The following is a 19003-nucleotide window of genomic DNA, read 5'->3' on the forward strand; positions in this document are numbered from 1 at the left end:
TGTTATCTGAAGCAATTTCCCTTTTTTTTTTTTATAACTTATAGTTTGAAATAAAAAGAAAAAGGTATCAATTAGATGACAAGCAAATAAAAACCAATGCTTTCAAATATCTAATGAAAATCACATGACAATCAAACAGAAATAAGAAAATAAACCCCAAAACCATAAGTTACCTAATATCTAATAAAAATAAGATGAAAAATTAAATAGCAATTGAAAAGATATCATAACTTACTTAATATCATGCAATTGGATAGCAATCCAATCGAAATTATAAAGTTTCAGTTTCGATTATTTCTCTCTTTGCACATACCTTAGGTTTGTTTTGTTGCATTTACGTCCTTGGGTGGTGAAAGGATCATAGGCAAAGTAAATATGTGCAACTAAAATCCAAATAGTTTCACCCTTTGGATATTCATAATTTTGTTAAAGAAATTAATAAAGTTCTGTTTTGACTATTAGAATTAAATTTTACTGTTATATTATAAGTCATTGTTATTTTGTTAATTTATGAAATTAATTTTTGGGGATGCATTTATTTCATTTTGAATTTACTCGATAACATTGGATGGTAGGTACCAATCACAAGACAATATATCCCTAAAATAATACTTTTGTATTGAATGAAGAACCAGGTAAGAATGAAATGAGAATATATGAATTATGTATAGTAATCACTGGTGAATATATAAAAATAAAATAAGAATGATAAGGTAGTCTTTCATCTTTGGAATTAATAAATTCATTACCCTATATCCCTCCCTTTCCCCCCCATTCCGTTCCATCTGCTACGACCATTATTCAACATTCCACCTCTCCCCGTCAATTTCCTCCCGATGCATGTTCTGTTATTTTCTCATTACTTTCTCTCTCTCTACCTTTTCTCTCTGTCATAAGTTCTCATCATTGTTCAAGTTCTTAAAAACACCTTCAACCATGAAGAGGAAACCCAAATAATTAACAATTTAGGACAAAATAATCAAAATCATAAATCCATCTTCATGCATTAACACAAAATCGAAAAGAAATAGTACAAATGTCCAATAATTTATATTTTATTAATTTTATCTTCTTTTTTTTTTTTTTTTTTTTTTTTTGTTTCTTAAGTCCCAACATACAATCTCCATTCTTCTTGCAGGGATTCTATCCTAATAAATCCAACGGTGAGGAAGAGGGATAAATATCGAAAATTAAAATCCAAGATTCATACCTTTTTAACTCAATGTATCATCATAATAAATTAATGAACAAAGTTCTCTCATTTACACAAGTCATAGTTCAGTACAAATATTATGGATGCTCTTCTTGAACCCGAGACATAAAACATCAATTAAAATCATAGGCCTTTCAGATATTTCTAGACCTGCATAAGATTGGCTGGAATTTTTCGAAAAATTTCTTTGATATTAGTGGAAGCCGATATGAAAAAATTGAGAAAGGATTGAAAAAAATATTAGCACTATTAGAAAATTGGGATTTAATGACGTAAAATATGTATCATAAACAACTTCCGTGACGTATATTTTACGTCTTTGAAGCTCTTGTAAAAATAGAACATCCAATGATACATTCAACAAAGTATCGTTACTATTGCATAAACGACATTTAATTAATGTCAATGATCACTTTTTCTTGCATATACCACCTGTCACTATTAACTGGACATCGTCGACACAAGAAAATATTGTCATTGTTGGGGTCCAAATTGGTTGATTACTATAGCTTGTATGTTAATTATGATGATACTTTTTTTGTGTCATCAATTGACTTTCAGTAACAATTTATTACTGTCTACATATACACTCTCATGACACTTTTGTTTTGTAGTTACATAATTCTACATTTTCTGTTGTAAAAAAAAATTCAATTATAGGTCGTCATGAGATGCATTTTCCCATCATTTCTCATGCAATTTAAAGATCCAAGTGCCAATATATCTGTAAATTGATCTACATATTGATAATGAAAAGTTAAATTACATTGTCAAAGCAATATTTGGTAACGGTTTTGCATAAAGCAGTACAAAGAAATATATGACACACATCCTTAACCAAAAAAATGTGTAAACAAACATATCTATTGCGACATGTTTCTGTGCTTCGTGGAATATTGTATGAAAGCCTGCAAAATCGTCGAAAATAAACCCTAAGTATGTTCCAATATTGAAGATTTCTTGCAATGTAATTTTTTATCTATACAAATTGTTATAACATTATTCAAATTAACAAGCACACACGATAAACATAATAAACACACAAAAATCTAATAAACATACATACAACTCAATGGGAACCATAAACACCTTGATAACAAACTATAAGACAATAACATATCAAACTTATCAACTCAACAAAGTAAATTCATGAAAACTAAGAAAGAAGACTAATATTAACCAAATTTATATGAACAAATATTAATGCCAACGTTGATAGTACACTACGAAGTTCTCCAAAAGTTGGTCAATACAACTATTGTTAGACAAAGTTATACAGTCCCAAAAACACATAACTAATATTTTAGCATCTCAAATGACTCAAACATAGTTCATGTAGGTTGGGGGAAAGGGGTTTGCATAACGACCCATTTCTATCAAAATAGTGGAATAACATACCACATTTGCATCCTAACTTTAAAATGCAAATAATAAATTAGAATACTTGATATTGAAACTTAACACACAAAGTTAAGTTTAATAAATTAGTCTTTAACGAAAGTATTAAAAAAAAATAAAGAAGAAGTACATAGTGCAATGCAAAAGTCACTAGAAGAAATCTGGTCTTTAATGTCGGGTGAAAAAAATGAAAAATAAGCTTTAATGTCGGTTTTCAAAAGGCGGATGTTTAATGTCGGTTTTAAACCGACATTAAAGCTTTATCTTTAATGTCGGTTTAAAACCGACATTAAACATCATGTTTTTTTAGAACCGACATTAAAGGTTTTTTTTTTTTTTAATTTTTGTAAAAAGTTGAATTTTTCTCTCTCTTACTTTACTTTTTCTCCTTTCTTCTCTACCAAACCCTAGACTTTACTCTTTTCTCCTTTCTTCTCTACCAAACCCTACGAAAGAAGGTTTTCTCTCAACATTTCTTCCCTTTCTTCCTTTCTCAATCTCATCACTTTCTAATCTCCCCTTGGCTTCCAGTCAAAACCTTCATATTCCCCACCTTCACCATCGCCGCTGTGAAATCCACCTTCCAGAGGCTCCGACTACTCCGATACTGTCTCACCGTCGCTGCCGTCAATGGGTCATCTTCCATCGCACTTAGGTAACATTTTTACTACTACTATTATCGTAACAAACACCCTTTATTTTTCTTATTTTTATGCATCTAAAACTACATTCGGGAAGGAAGAGCAAAAGGGATAAATGGCAAAGGCAAAAAGTCATAGTAATGGAGACTGCCTTAAAAGGAAGAAAAATGAATTTACTTAAGTTTGCCGTAGTACCCATTTCCAAGTATAGAGGAAAAGCACAGGTAGGAAAAGCCGTAGTACCCATTTTCGATTTTCGATTACTACTAACTGATAATAACAAAAACTCTCTTTTGCAACAGATGCTTGGCTACGGATGGGCTGGAATATTTAGAAAAGTCCTTGTGGATTCTCCATACATGTGGTGGCCAGCAAATTTGGTTCAAGTTTCTCTTTTCAGGTTATATATATTTCTCATATGATTTTCTAGTAAAAACTTAAATAATAATATGTTATTGTGTTGCAAAATTTAATGTTGAGCATATGAAAATTCAGGGCATTGCATGAGAAAGAGAAGAGGCCAAGAGGAGGACATACAAGGCTCAAAATTCTGCTACCTGTTGGTGTTTATTGAGCTGTGTTGCCTGCTGTTAGGGTGAGTGTGCAGTGACTACGATATGGAGTAGGTGCTACAGTTATAATAGGTAATCTCTACCCATGTACTTTTTTTCTATTTGCCAAATTGTACCGTATTTGATCAATGTTTACTTCAGTTTCTACTATTGAGCCTTCCTAAGCAAAGCTCTTAAGTTAAATAGTAGTTTTTTTTTAATATAAACTCTTAAGTTATTTTCTTTTACCTTTAGATAACTAAGCAAAGCTCAATCTTGTTTCTTTACACTATATAACTTAAAGTTGCATAAAAACATTAAGATTTAATTCTCATTATTGATTTCATGTTTAAAATCGGCAATTCAATTGAGGTTTACTTCATGGTGGTGTTAGAATCTTGGGTATGGAGCTTCTACTGAGAGGTTAAATTACGTAAAATCTGGTGCTTTTTATTGTTTAATTAGAGGTTTCTTTATATATATATACACTTTTTAGTCTAAGGGTGTTTTGGTGTTTTATTTTGACTAAGTTATATTATGCTATTTTTCTTACGTTGAAAAATTTATAATAATACTAGTCATTTATGTCATTATTATTTATGTCAACTTTGCACCAACCGATTAAAAAGTTGTGTTAATCTGTTGTTGTTGCTCAAGTAGGTTGAACCATTTGATTATTTGAAAGTTGTTGCTCTAAAGTCTTGCAATTCAGACACTACAATTCCCTTAATTCATTCATTTATCTACGGAAGATGGTTCATTTCCTCTTCCTTCATTTTTTGGAATACTAAAATGTGAGCGTTTAACAAATTCTTAAAATGGAGCTTCCCATTCAACTCAGTATTGGGTGTTAGTTTCCAGGTATGTATAGGTACTTTAGCCATTGATGGTAAGGATTTTTTTGGCTGGGGGATAGTGCTTCTTCTTCCATCTTTCCTCATCTCTATCACTTATCTTCATTGAGAAACTGCCTCGTCTTCCGTTTCTTAGTTTGGTTTGAGAACTCCGTGCCTTTCTCCTTTGTGTTCCGTCGTCATTTGTCCAATAGGAAACCATAGAGATTATCTCCCTTCTTTCTTTATTAGAAGTGTGCACTTGTCGGGTGGGGAGGAGGGGTGTTCGCATTTGGAGTCTGAATCCTAGTGAAGGGTTTTCTTGTAAATCTTTCTTCAAATTGTTATTAAATTGCCTCCCCCATTGGGCAGTGTGTTCGATGTGATTTGGAGGATTAAGATTCCTAACAAAGTCAAGTTGTTCATTTGTCTAGTCTTGTTTGGTTGTGTGAAAACTATTGATAGGCTTTTTAGGAGAAGAACTTCGCTTTTGTGTCCTTTTGCTGTATTCTTTGTCCGAAGGCAAAGGAGGATGTGGGTCATTTCCTTTTGGACTACTGGTATTCGAGGATTTCATGGAGCTTCTTCCTGCAGGACTTTGATTTTAGATTTGTTGGGTAGATATGTGTCTGTTCGATGATCAAGGAGTTTCTCCTTCATTTGAGAAAGGCCTTCTTTTTGTGGTGTGTTAGAGTATGTGCGATTGTTTGGGATATTTATGGTAGAAAGGACCAGGAACCTTGTGAAGTTTGATCTTTAGTGAAATATATAATTAAATGAGACTAATGTGAGGGAACTCCTTTTTTTATTTAAAAAAAACATTTGATGTCAATTACATTTAGGTAAAGCTAGGCCTTAGAGAAAAAATATGATTCAGGTAATTTTCAAAATGATTGAAATGTATTTTGTAGATTAAAGTTGTTTGAACTGGAGGTTATATTCATTCTTATACAAGAGTTTTATTTGTGCAGGTATGACTGATTCAACATGAGCATTAAAATTTATAGTTATGGGTAAGTTGTTCAATCTGAACTATTACATTGGAACCTGGCTAGCTAGGAGCTAGTTATAGGTGTTGTGGAATAGAAAAAGAAAAGCAAGATAGTTTGTTTTTGAGATAATCTTGCTACATTTTTTCATGCTTTTTTCTATAAATATTTATTCTAAGCAAGATAGTTTGTTTTTGAGATAATCTTGAATTAGTTTATGGCTTTTGATTGTGGATATTAAATTCTAGAAATGCTCATCAAGTAATCTGAGTGATTTCTTTTGTTTAATATCTGGACCAAAGGAAAATAATCTGAGTGATTTCTTTTGTTTAATGCAGTTTGGTCTAAAATTTAAATTAAACAGAACAATAACTGTTTGCTTATGTCAATTGTGTGTGAAAATATCATTTTATCACCTACTAAAAAGTTCAATAACCAAATGAAAGTCGTCTTGCCACGTTGTTTGAACTCCCTTGCCATATTCTACTGTCTCTATCGAGATACAAGAAATGGATCTCAAGCTAGTAGGACGCTCACTCTTCTGTCTTGGGTTGGTGCTGTGATTAGTAGCTGGTGCAATTTCATAACTGTCTTGTATGTTGGTAAGTGTTTATAGATTTTGCTTCTCAAAACATTTACATCTTTAATTTCTTTGATGATATCATTTACCTATAACCACTAAAGAGATTTAGAGTGTTTTTGGTTGATTAGATATTTGATATCATTTAGATATTTGTACAATAGTGTTCTTTGAGCGTTCCGATATTATATGTAGATAACAATTGTTTTTGTCGTGCTTGATTGAATGTAGATAACTGTATATTTTTCCAGGTCATTTTCTACTAGAGGAGGATGATAAGTTTCTAGATAAGGTTTGAGCTACAGTTCAGGAAGAGGAATGTCAAGCCCTTGCTGCATTTGGTGCCTGTTTCCAATATTAATAATTGTTTGAAGAAGCATTTTCGAGACCTTTAAAATGTCGTGATCTTTGAATTTATATAATTCCGTTTGGTTGCAGTTAATTTTACAAGCGTGTTTTCATTGTTGGTGGAATCAGACTTGAATAATATGGGATTTATGTGCTTTAAGATATGAATGGGATTTATTGTTGCTTTAAGATATGAATGGGATTTATGTGCAAGTGCTAATAGCATTTTCATTGTTGGTGGAATCAGACTTGAATAATATGGTTTCCTACGGAATGTGACTTGTAGTTTCAAGTTTGTAGTTAATTTCACTTGTTGGATTCAATGTTGGTTTATAAAAAATGGACAATAATACAACAATTAAATAAATATAAATTTCTAAAAATGGACAAAAACAAGCCTTTGATGTCGGTTTTAAACTGATATTATTGGCCTCTTTAATGTCGGTTTTAAAACGACATCATAGCCCAATCGACATTAAAGGGCTTCAATAACACTATCAAAGATGTCGGTTTAAAACCGACATTAAAGTCAAACCGACATTAAAGGGCTTCAATAACACCATCAAAGATGTCGGTTGAAAACCGACATTAAAGGCCTTTAATGTCGTTTTTAAACCGACATTAAAGAGGTCTTTAATGTCGTTTTTAAACCGACATTAAAGTCCAACCGACATTAAAGGCCTTTAATAACGCTCGCAAAGATGTCGGTTGTCAAGTGACATTAAAGCCCTTTAATGTCGGTTTTAAACCGACATTAAAGGTCAAATTTCTTGTAGTGAGTAGTCTCCCATGTTAACGTTAAACTTGTAAACATATAAAATGAACTCAACAAAAGAACATAATTAATGAACTCCACAAGGTATTAAGATATTTGAAATATACAACATATTTGCATTTTTTTGCTTTAATATTCTCATGAATCCCTCGACAAATAAACTACATAAAGAAGACAACCATATGTAACAACTTTTGCATTGTGGTATATATATATATATATATATATATATATATATATATAAAAGAAGAAGAAAAGGAATTACCTGAGCTACAAGATGCCGTCTATACACAACTCCATAGCTCATTTGTCACACCCCACTCGAAATCACTTCATGCGACTATGGAAGGATGCGACCGCCTAGACATTCTACCGATACCCTTTCACGAGATAACACATAGAACATCTAGTGTGCGAATTAGATGAACTCAAAATTTAATGCGAAAGAGAACAATTACAAAACACTAAGGATTTCATTGGTAGTTGATCAAAAGTACATTAAACATGAGTTCAAGCTTTTTCAGTTTCGAACACAAGGTTTTTAGAATTTCAATAATCTTGACTCCCTCTGCCTAACTCTACATGCTATGTGATTTGACAGTGGCCACTACCAAGTGATGCCTTCATAAGGACACGTCAGGCAATCAAGGCGACAAGTTCGATGCTAGATGTCCTTCGCTATTTGGGTGGGGGGAGGGGAGATAAAACAAATCATTTGAAAGGCTAGACGAAGAACGTCTAGTGAGTGAGGTTCTTTATGAACATTTTTACAAAATCAAATGTTGTCTTAACGCGCTACAATTATTTGTCAAGCATGCGATATAAACATCTTGCATCTCAATAGACAATATGTTATCTTCTAAACAATTCCTTCCAATAGGTCAGATATTAACACAATCCAAATTTCTTTAAGAATATTCATAAATCGAATGGAATGACGTTTTCCTTTTTTTTTTTTTAATCAAGTTTAAGGCTCATATCACATGGAGACGCGTTGGTTCTTATAGTCTCCTCATCTTAATGCAAAATTATTCCACATGTTAATTATATCTTTGTACCATTTCCTTGGCCTAAGCGTTTATCATACTCTTTTGCCAAGTTGCAACTAGCCCTTTAGCAAGTTTCCATCATTTCCAGTCCGCATAATATGCCTTCCAATGTAAAAACACACAACAAGTAAGGGCATCCACATTCTAGATCACACAGCAAGCATAGGGCATTGTATTCCAGAACACACAACAAGGATAAAGCATCTTATCCCAGATTATACGGCAAGGATAACGCATCTCACACCAGAACACATAACAAGTGTGAGGCTTCTCATACGTAGAGCACAAGGGTTATCTCAATTCATCATTTTATTTAATATCAAGGTTTACACATTTTAAAATTCATATCTTTGGAAGCATAGTAGAAATCAATTATATTCGATGTTTGAAGGGAAGCATATTGAAAGATTTAAACGTTTTAAGGGATAACCACTCACAAATACGTTGGCTTCATTGCCTACTATTTAGCTCCGAACCCTCATGTACTTCCTTGCACTTGATGCGGGTCTTAAACTTTCAAAAATGTCTCAGAAGTCTTGAAAATTCTCTTAATTCTTTCTCAAACGATCGTAAAGTGGAAGCAACTTCAAAATGGTTGGACTTCACCTATTTACAAGCCTTTCGGGTGGCATTTTCATGTAGAAATGATGACTTCTATCTGATGATGAAGGTGGTCCATTCATAAGGCGCCACGTGTCTTGTCAAATCCTTACCTTGGATTCAAATTGGGCAGTGAGGTTAAATCAGTCGTCAACCTACTAACGTAAGGGCTATACCACCATTTTCTGGTGAAGTAAGCCTAATGTGTAACAGTTCATTGCATCAAGCTTTCCAATAAAGCCTCATATTTATTGCGTAGACTATTTCTGTCACATAGGGTCTGACGGCATAAAGGGTAGATCGCGATCAGAGTCTCATAACTACTACCTCCTTTTTGGAATTTCGTCTTCGAAATTCAGTAAGTCTTATGGAAAAAGTTGTTGGTACTCCACCTTCGTTAGCTCTTCATTTTCTCAAGTGGCCTCCTCAACACCATGGTTGCTCTACAAAATCTTTACCATAGGAATCACTTTGTCCTTAATACCTGTTCTTTTCCGTCCAACACGTGTAAAGGCCTTTCCTCGTAGACAAAGCTTTCTTACACTTCGATAGGTTGTTCTTCGAGGACATGCGAGGGGTCTGGTATATATTTTCTCAACATGAAAATATGAAAGCATTATGAATCTAAGATAACTCCGCGGGCAATTCTAGTTTATAAGCTACCGGTCCTAGCGTGCTAAATTCTCATAAGGTCTTATGTACCTTGGACTTAGTTTTCCTTTCCTTCCAAACTTGATCACTCCCTTCCATGATGATAGTTTTAGGAAAACCTTGTCCCCAATCCCGAACTCCCGTGCTCTGCAACGATTTTCCACATAGCTCTTTTGCCTATCGAAAGCAACTTTCAAATTATTTTTTTTTACTTTTACGCTTTTATGTCGTCACCTGGACCAACATTGAGCTAACGTCTTTATAGTAGGAACAAGAACTGGTTAAATTGTGAATGCTAGAAAAACTTAGCAATCGATTGAGAAGGAATATGCACGAATATGTAAATATGAAGAAAGGTTGTACTTGGTATTTGATGAGCCTTATACGAATGAACCAATCAGAGGAATGACGGCGATTGAAACGGACGGAGGAGGGAGGAGAAGCACCGGATGGTTTGGTGGACTTCTTCAAATGGCGACTGACGCATCTGCGAGAAAGAGGTCGGAAACTCGAGGTACCTCAACTAGAGTGGTTCACCTTCGGCTGTGAAGTTGTGAAAACTCGAGGCCAGAAACCGGTTCACCTTCAACTGGAGCGTTCGCGAGGGAGACAGAAAGGACGAAAAATTGTGTGAGAGAAAGTTTGCGAGAGGGGGATGGCAGAGAGAGACAACGAAAATTGACAGGTTTCGACAGATAGAGACAGCGCGAGATGATTTTCAAAGTTGTGAGGGTTTTTTAGAAAGATGGCGGCGCAAACAAAAAATTGTGAGAGTTTTTTTTTAACTTTGCATGAGAGGGAGATCTGTGTCAAGAAAGGGGGAAATTATTTTTTTTCATTTTTGTAATTTTTCTATGACACAAAAATTATGTTGTTAATAAACGACGTATTATTTGTGTCAAGAAAAATTAAATAATGACGCAAAAAATGTATCACTAAAAAATCCGTTTTTTTTTTTAACGACACATTTTATCTTACTCCATCCCTTTTTTCTTGATCTCTTATGTCATTAAAAGTCATTTTTCTAGAAGTGAACACTAGTCCATAAAGTTTTCTCTGGCTTACTTCCTCTTAACATACTGGCATTCTGCATCGCCTCCCATGAAATGCCTCAAAAGGAGTCATTCCAATGTAAGCAAGCTCTATTAAAGACAAGTGGTCATCCTAACTCCCTTTGAATAGTAGAACGCAAGCCTGCAACATGTCTTCCAATATTTGAATCATCCTTTCAGACTAACCATCAGCCTGAAGGTGGAATGCAGTACTGAAACGCAATTTAGTTCCCAATGCATTGTCATGTCCCGCCCCAAATGTAACACGTGACCAAATAAAGGGCGTGCACCTAGACATTGAGTGCATACCTCTCGCGACATAGCAAGTCGAACACCTAATGAGTGAAACAACTCTTCTCTTTGTCTCTTTATGAAGATCTTCCATTGAGCCATAGAGACCTTCACAACTTTTGCAGCGAGAAAAACAACTCAAATTATACATGAGATAACCTAAACGATCATGATACGCGATCGTGTATCATTTCCTACATGATCATATAGGAAATACTTCAAATCTAAATGATCATTTAAATCATATCAAAGTGATATTTAAACAATCTTGATACTCTAGAAGAAAAGCTGTAAGAAAGAAAGAAAAGATGAAGAAAGAAAGAAAAAGAACATAAATAAAAATAGAAGAAAGAAAATCTTGGAAGAAATTTATATTTTATTTACCCAAAAGAAGATAAATAGAGGAGCTGAAGAAATCTAGAATAAAAATACAAATAGAAAAAGAAAGAGCTAAAAAAAGTCTGGAAGATTAAATGAATAAATTGCGAAGAAGAAAGAGAAGTGATGAATAGTTTAGAATACCAATAACAAATTTGGAATTTATTAAAATCTCGACTTTTTGATTTTGTTAGATGAATCATGTTTTGTTATATTTATGAAAATTTAAGGATTAGACACTTAAATAAATTAATAAATAAAAAGTTTATTTTGGCCATATATAAAATCTAAAAATTGGAATTCAACGTTGGTTTAGTGTGAAATTAGTGAAGAATGTTAAAAACTAATATGTTGGTTAATTGTCCAAAAGATATTAACATACGAATTGGACTGCGACTCATTGAAAGACAAAAAATTGGATTTTGCATTAGCAACGAAGGAACCAAAAAAAGAAAAGAAAAGAAAAGAAAAAAGAAGTTCTTTTTGCGCCCCAAAACTGCAGTTTCACCCCGCGCTCTCGTCTCTCACTCTCTCTTTCGATTTCTTCAGCATTCAATACATTTTTCAAATCGCTACCACCACCGTACCTTGCTTCGGATTTTCCCTCTCCAACAGGATTTAGGGTTAGGGTTCATTTCTTCATATCTCCTCCTCTAATTCTAAACATGTATGCTGATCGATTGGAGGCCGATAACCATAGGTCTATAAAGGACCGACTCAATGGAAACTCTTCTGACCTTTCTGCCCGCCGCCGGCCGATTACTGGGAAGAGGTTCGTTGTCGTTTTTCCCATTTTTTTGGGGTTCTTGGATGTTTTTTGAGATGTGGGAAGTAATGACTTTTGGGATTTTTTTGTTGTAGTTTGTGTTAATTGCAAGTTTTGGTACTCTGGTGGAATTGAGAGCTAAGACATTTCTGTGGTGGGCTTTTTCTGTGGTTGAACTTTTTTTTTCTTTTTCTTTTTTTTACCTTAAGACTGATGGTGTTTGCTTATTTTGGTTGTAACTTTGGGGTTCTTTTCGTTCGAGTTGTTTTTGGAATCTTGTAGATTTATGTGTATATACCGCACATTGAGCTGTTGCAGCTTCCTTGGAATGCAGAGTGTTTGGTTGCATTAGATCATCACTCATCTTTAGTGGATCAATTGTGGTTGTGCTCGTGTTATTTTGGCTTCATCCTTTGGGGCCGTTATTTTGTTTTCTATGATCCAAGTTCGAAGATTATGCTAAAGCTTTGTCACACATTCGTTGTATTTTGGTTTAATGTGTTATTGAATTTACCATCACCAAAAAGGCAAAAATTTACTTGGTTGTTACATTTGTCAAAGATCTTGAGATGGATATGGTTTTTATGCTTATCTGGTGTACAAAAGGGTGTAAGTGGTTCAGTTAGCTTGGTTCCTAGCTATAAACTGAGATATTCACGGTTTTAACTTGTATAGTTGAATTAACCAGCACTTATTAACCATACCAACTACGCTGACTTGGGGGTTTTTTTTTCAGTTTTAAATTTACCCCTCTACTTCTCTCTGGGAACTTTCTTTTTATAGTTTCTTATAGCTTCCCAGCATCTCAAGGAAACTCCAATTTTCCATCCAAGAGAAAGTAACCACCAAGATCATGCTCATCAGCTTATGCATTAGACACATTTGTTTCATTTGATGTTATATTGAACTTAACATCTTGGAAACTAATGTGATTGATGCATGCATAGATTATCTTTTCTTCTGTATGAAGAATAAGACTATTGAAACTTTTCTAAAATTTGGTGCTTCAGTGTGAACTTTTCATAGTATTTTAAAATGTGTGTTTTATATTTGCTTTCATTTTTAAAAGTAAGATGGCAATATGTGAAAGTATGGACTTTCTTTTTAAGTTTGGGCTTTTGGTTTTCTGAAGTTTGTTTTATCAACTTTTTGGAGAGCCATCAATATTGCATCCCTTAGTGTGGGAGTATTTGATTCTCTTCTTATCGATACAGTCGATGATCTACATGTTATTATTTGTAGAGTCTTATTTTTTTATTATATTATATCCATATCGTATGCATTCCAGGCAGAGACAAGATGACAAGTGGGAGCATGATCTCTATGAGAATGATGAACCACAAACTTCAAGTATGAATTGGGTGTAATTGTATTGCACATCCAAACCCTTCTTTTGTTAGATGGTTCTAATCCACTTTATAAGCTCTTGACTATGTTCTAATGGCTTTAAAGATCGCAGAGTTGGTGCTCGGGATCTTCGCTTGAAGCTCCAAAAGAAAAGTCAACAGCAGAGTGGAAATGCACCTTTTTCAGGAGTGCGGGACCTACGTGAAAAGTTATCTGGCACAATGAAACCACAAGCTGCAAAAAATGATCCACCAAAACCAAAATTAGAAGTTACAAAAGCGCCACGAAAAAATGATGCTATCGAAGCTCATCCTTCAACCACTCAAAAAGCAGTAGCCAAGTCTGCTACTAGGAAAAATGCTGCTCAGAAGGCAAGGAACTTTTGTTTGATTTCACTAGAAAATATGCATTTTGTTAAATGATGGAGGTTGGCAATTTTTGCATTCAATGTTTTTCTAGTAAAATTTTCTTATATGAGAACCTGACATTTTTTTGTCATTGACATTGGTTGGGAGGTCTTCTGGAAGATATTTGTTTAAATAAACCCTTCTTAAATAATGGGATCTTGCGGGATATTTTGGCCACAAGAGCTTTTAGGCAGTAAGACCTTTTAACCTACCTTCTGTTCCTCCTTGTGGTGGATATCCTTAGCAAAATCATGACTAGATGTGGTGATGGTAAAGTCCTTGAGCCCGTTGAAGTTGGTAAGGATAGGGTGGGTCTCTCCCATCTCCAATTTGTTGATGATACCCAAAACTTTATCATTTTGGAGTCTGATGGTGGATGAAGTTTCGAAAAAGATTCGCCTTATGGAAAAAGGGTTTTTCCTCTAAATTTGTCTGACTTGCTCTCATTTTGTCAATTTTGAGTGGCATCCCAATTTATTACTTCACCCTTTCTTTATGGAGGTTTGAGTGAGGTTGGCAAGAGCATTGACAAGTGATAATTTTATATAATATGTTGAATATTCAGAATAATTTAGAGTACATAATGACCTTTTACATAGGGAAATAAATAGACCTCAAAGAAACAACTAAAGGAAAATACATAATGGAAAATACTAAAAAGGAAAATAATAATAAGCCATAAACCATAATTTCCTTTTAATGAAAAGCTTATGAGCAATTTTCTTTGGAAAGAGGTGGTAGAAGGAAAAGTAAAAGGGGTGCTTCGTCATATGGGAGATCATGGGGTGGTTAATCACTGTGGGGTTGGGGTTGGGGTTGGGGAGTATAGAACTTGGGAATTTAAAGTTCTGCAACAAAGCGTCGTTAGCCAAATGGCTTTAGTGTTTCCCCCTCGAGCACTATTTCTCTTTGGCACAAAGTTAGTGCTGGTAAGTATGGTCCTTATCCTTTCAATGGTTGTTAAGTGGGGTTAAAGGCTCATACGAGAATTCTTGGAAGGATATATCTAAGGAGATCCCCTTGTTCATTGTGTGGTATGAAAGGGGAAGAATTCTTTTTTGGGGAATATCAGTGGGTGGGGAGTTCCTTCTACTCTTTGTTTTCTCACGTTTATCATTTATCTTCCCTTAAAAATTGTTTGATGTCTTAACTTTTTAGGTTGGATGTTTTGGGTTTTGTCTTTCTCTATCCAATAGGGAAGCAATGGATCTGGTCTATCTTTTTTCTTTGCTTGAGGGTTATAACTTTAGGCTTGGGAGAAGGGATTGGTGGGTGTGGAGTCCCAACTCTTCAAATGGATTCTCGTGTAAATTATTTCATAGTTTGATTAATCCATCTCCTGTAGGTGAGTTAGTCTTTTTGTTCTTTAGAGGATTAAGATCTCAAGGAAAGTATAGTTTTTTACATGGCAAGTTTTACATGGTTTTGCTAACACGATAGATTGACTTATGAGGAAGTTGCATTCATTACTTTGGTTTTGTTTTGGTTATATTCTCTATCGAAAAGGCAGAGTAAGACTTGGTTCCATAGTCTCTGACTCTCTGGAGATGTGAGTTTGCGAGTTTTGCTCAGGATTACTTCTTTCAGACGTGTAGTTTCTTGCTAGCTCAACACAGGGACATGAGTGTTCTGACCTGAGAGTTTCTCCTCCTCTGCCCCTTTATGAGAAGGATTGCTTTTTATGGTTGGCAGGATTAGAATGACAGTGAGCGTTTAGACAGATGGAGAGGAATCCTAATGATGTTTGGTCTCTTGTTAGATTAGATTGTATGGCTTCCTTTAGATATCGATTTTGAAAACCTTTTGCAACTGTTCAGACACTATTTTGTATTGTTGGAGCATTTTCTTTAGCGTGGTTCCCTTCTTTTGTGAGCTTGGTTTTCTGTATGCTCTTTTAGTTGTTTTCCTTGAGGAAAGGTTTCATTTTTTTCACTTTGTTGGCTTCTGAATTCTCTTGGAGCCCCTCAGTTAGACCTTAATTGGTATTCAATGCTACTTTGCTAATGAACTGAAGAGAAGTTCTATCTTAAGCCAAATGCATGTTATTTATGTCAACACTTTTAATTGAATAAAAATTTAAGTAGCGTTACTGGATCATCCTAGACTCTTAGTAATCAAACTTGGACTAAGCGACTTTATATTGTAGTTGATGGCCATCATGGGCTGAGTAACCTTGTGAACTATTGAAACTTTTACGTTTTGCTTTTTTTTTTCTTTTATTGATAAACATGAGTTTTGATGCAGAGTGATACATCAGTGGATGACTTCCTACAGTCCTTGGGTCTTGAAAAATATTCCATTACGTTTCAAGCAGAGGAAGTAAGAAAATCTATCTCTCGGATCATAAAATCTGTTTTTGAAGCTTTCAGCTGAACTTCTCTAATTGGTTTTCGTCCAACATCTTTCATATAGGTTGATATGACAGCGCTTGTACACATGGGAGATGATGATCTCAAGGCTTTAGGGGTGCCAATGGTAAACTTAAGGCCTTGATTTGATTTCAACTTTTTTACTTTTTAATTATGTGCTTGTATGTTTTTAAGCCGGTTAAAACTCACTATTTATCGTTGTATGTTTTTACATGAGTAGCTGGTTTGAACTCATTATTTAGTGTTTAACTATTAATATTTAAAGAACTTTTGAATGTTCTCTTCACTCTTGTATTAGATGTTGAAGCTGTGCGGTATTTTTGTCTCTTAAGCAGCTAGTTCCCTAAATTCTAATATTTGGACCTATCACGACTAGGACTAATAGCAGGATGTGGCTGCTCAGATAAGAATGTATCTTGTCAGTTTTTATTCAATCAAAAGGAATAGCTAAGACTCATGTAGACAATGCGTGCTAGCTCTCTCGCCTTACTAATTCTACTTCATTGCTGAGGTGTGAGGTGCAGGTTATTTTATAGAGTTACTGAAAGAGCCAGGTGGGTGTGATCTGGCTAAGACACAAATAGGCAACTAAATTGCTTCTAGAAGTTTCAAACTTTGTCCAAATCAAAACTTCCATCCAAACTGTGGAGAAGATTTGTAGAAGAATCTTTTTAGTTTTCTGTAGAAGATTTGTAGAAGAATCTTTGTAGTTTTCTGCACAGTTTCTTGTCTTGAAAAAGGTAGTTCTCTGTTATCAGTTGGATGACTGCCAGTTTCTCGTGTTCGATCAAAGGAGAGAGATGGTTGGCTTCTTTCCTGACAGGGACGGGGATGACAGCCACCTTTCAGATCCTCCTGATAGCAAGATATTGCAGGAAAATGAACCATAATATGCCAAGTACATTATAGTTTTTGCAACCTTCATGTGAGAACAACTTAAAAATATAAGAATATTGTCGGCAGTGTTCAAGAGTATAGCAGATTCAATAAAGTAGCATTTCTCGTGTCGTGTTTGTTATCATTTTGTTAACTCATTTATTCTTTTAATGCTTGGGTCTTGAATCTAGAACTTTGTAATGAAGTTATGAGCTCTGATTTCAGGGGCCAAGAAAGAAGATCCTTTTGGCATTGGAATCAAGAGTATGAATCATGAAAAGTGGCTTGAGCAAGTACCTCTTGCGGGTGTTTGATTTTATACCAGCTGTGAGACTGTCATGAACAAGTAGGGCCGTCTTTCTTTCGCCAACCATTGTAACTCTTGCCCCTTTTATCCATTCTTTCTTTTCTTTTTCGTTTTTTTTTTCTTTTTTTCTTTGCTTTCTTCCAGTTCATTATTCATGTTATAATGTAACATGTTAAGGACCTTGAAATGTTTAGATATTGATGGAAATATGGGATTTAGTAGTAGTAATGGGTATGTCTTTAGCTGAGGTGTATGCAACTCTTTTAACGCTTCCAGGCCTCCAGCTTTTGTGGTGGTGCCTTTCAGTGCTCAAATATGCTGGACTTGAATTAGTTTGTTCAAAAGTTTCAACTTCCATACATGTTAAGTGTTGATCACTGTTATTAGGATATTTGCTATTGTTAATTATTATTATTATTATTATTATTATTATTATTATTTATTATTTTTGAATTCTGAGAAGTGGCAATTTCTTTTTCTATTAGGTTCCGCTTAAGATTGAAAGTTTAGATCCATAATTGTAATTTTGTTGAACTTGAACCTTGGAAGAACAAAGCAGCAACCATTTTTTCCCCTGATGTATTAGAAATTATTGACGTTATATATTTGCGTGTGTTTCTGCCGTTGATTAGTGATTACTTGAAAATAAATATTATAATTTTTTTTAAAAAAAAAGGTTTTGTAGAATAAAAAAAACATATTCATAAATTGATTGTTAATGGTTTAATATAATATTTTATTGGTAAGTACAATTAATTTTATAGTTTACAAATAGATTATCAAACACATAATCTTGAACCTTTGTTTAAATTGAAATCTGACTTTGAAATGTAGTGCCAGCACATTTGAAGAATGTGAAGTGTATAACTTCATTTTCTTCATTTTAGATGGCCTGCCAAAACACTCATCCTAAATCTCTTAAGCAATCGCTAATTTCATATTATTTTTAATCTCGTCATAGTTGGAAGAAGACTATACTCTTAGTATAAACTAAACAAATCACTTTTGAAGTATAGTTGGTGTCATTACTAATATTGTAGGTGGGCTTTAGGTCCATTTGGATTTATTAGAGAAAATTCTGAATTTTAAAAAAGAAAAATCATTTTATCTTAATCACATTTGATTAAAGTACTTTTGCAAATGCCTGAAAATATATTCCAAATACAATATAGTTACCGAATTTAAGCCAATTATTGCGGTCAATATTGTATTTATTATTTATTGATGAATTAAAAGGTTAGATATCACATTATCAACTTTTAAGATATAGATTTAAATTAATATTACATTATTTTAAAAAATGCATTTAAACTTGGTCATTTGTTTTGAAATTATTTATATATCGTTAAAGCTGCATTATTACATCTCAAATTTCATAAAATTCCAAGAAAGGAATATAATTCCTTTGGAATTTCGAATTAAAATCAGAACTTTGGAAACAGCCTAAATGGATGCAGTAATCCAAATTTTCGTTACTTTACAAGCCACTGTTGCATTATTTCATGTTTCAGTATTCGTTCAATTTTAAAAGTTGAGCTTTCTTTTTCTTTTTATTTTTCTTTTTAAACAAGTGATAAAAGGA

The 19003-nt window shown here is 34.0% G+C and overlaps 2 protein-coding genes and 1 long non-coding RNA gene across 4 annotated transcripts; all 3 read left to right on the plus strand.

The window, feature by feature from the left end:
• Window positions 1–3028: 3028 nt before the first annotated feature.
• LOC127144234 (oligopeptide transporter 5-like) lies at window positions 3029–5828 on the plus strand. Of its 2 annotated transcripts, XR_007815827.1 has the most exons (4): window positions 3029–3266; window positions 3555–3652; window positions 3748–3896; window positions 5608–5828. XR_007815827.1 is itself a non-coding variant. In XM_051079926.1 (3 exons), exons 1-3 carry the CDS (start codon window positions 3393–3395, stop codon window positions 3824–3826), a joined length of 261 nt encoding a protein of 86 aa, XP_050935883.1. In that variant the 5' UTR covers window positions 3331–3392; the 3' UTR covers window positions 3827–4097. The 2 variants fall into 2 exon arrangements, 1 of the variants encoding a protein (XP_050935883.1); XM_051079926.1 differs by lacking the exons at window positions 3029–3266; window positions 5608–5828 and adding an exon at window positions 3331–3476 and having other exon boundaries at window positions 3748–4097.
• A 306-nt stretch (window positions 5829–6134) lies between these two features.
• Window positions 6135–6796, plus strand: LOC127144236 (uncharacterized). The gene is made up of 2 exons (XR_007815828.1): window positions 6135–6227; window positions 6457–6796. It is a non-coding gene; the product is annotated as an uncharacterized LOC127144236 (long non-coding RNA).
• Window positions 6797–11765: 4969 nt separating this feature from the next.
• On the plus strand, window positions 11766–17780 carry LOC103497565 (uncharacterized). The gene is made up of 6 exons (XM_008459800.3): window positions 11766–12121; window positions 13404–13465; window positions 13568–13833; window positions 16114–16188; window positions 16282–16344; window positions 17340–17780. Exons 1-6 carry the CDS (start codon window positions 12015–12017, stop codon window positions 17382–17384), a joined length of 618 nt encoding a protein of 205 aa, XP_008458022.1. The 5' UTR covers window positions 11766–12014; the 3' UTR covers window positions 17385–17780.
• The last annotated feature ends 1223 nt before the right edge of the window (window positions 17781–19003 follow it).

Source organism: Cucumis melo, chromosome 1 (assembly GCF_025177605.1).
Source record: "Cucumis melo cultivar AY chromosome 1, USDA_Cmelo_AY_1.0, whole genome shotgun sequence".
Taxonomy (NCBI): Eukaryota; Viridiplantae; Streptophyta; class Magnoliopsida; order Cucurbitales; family Cucurbitaceae; genus Cucumis; species Cucumis melo.

Coding starts and splice junctions, on each gene's coding strand:
- LOC127144234 (XM_051079926.1), top strand. CDS start 3,393: ATGGAGACTGCCTTAAAAGGAAGAAAAATGAATTTACTTAAGTTTGCC. Junction 3,477..3,554: donor AGTATAGAGGAAAAGCACAG/GTAGGAAAAGCC, acceptor CTTTTGCAACAG/ATGCTTGGCTACGGATGGGC. Junction 3,653..3,747: donor GTTCAAGTTTCTCTTTTCAG/GTTATATATATT, acceptor ATGAAAATTCAG/GGCATTGCATGAGAAAGAGA.
- LOC103497565 (XM_008459800.3), top strand. CDS start 12,015: ATGTATGCTGATCGATTGGAGGCCGATAACCATAGGTCTATAAAGGAC. Junction 12,122..13,403: donor CGGCCGATTACTGGGAAGAG/GTTCGTTGTCGT, acceptor TATGCATTCCAG/GCAGAGACAAGATGACAAGT. Junction 16,345..17,339: donor AGGCTTTAGGGGTGCCAATG/GTAAACTTAAGG, acceptor CTCTGATTTCAG/GGGCCAAGAAAGAAGATCCT.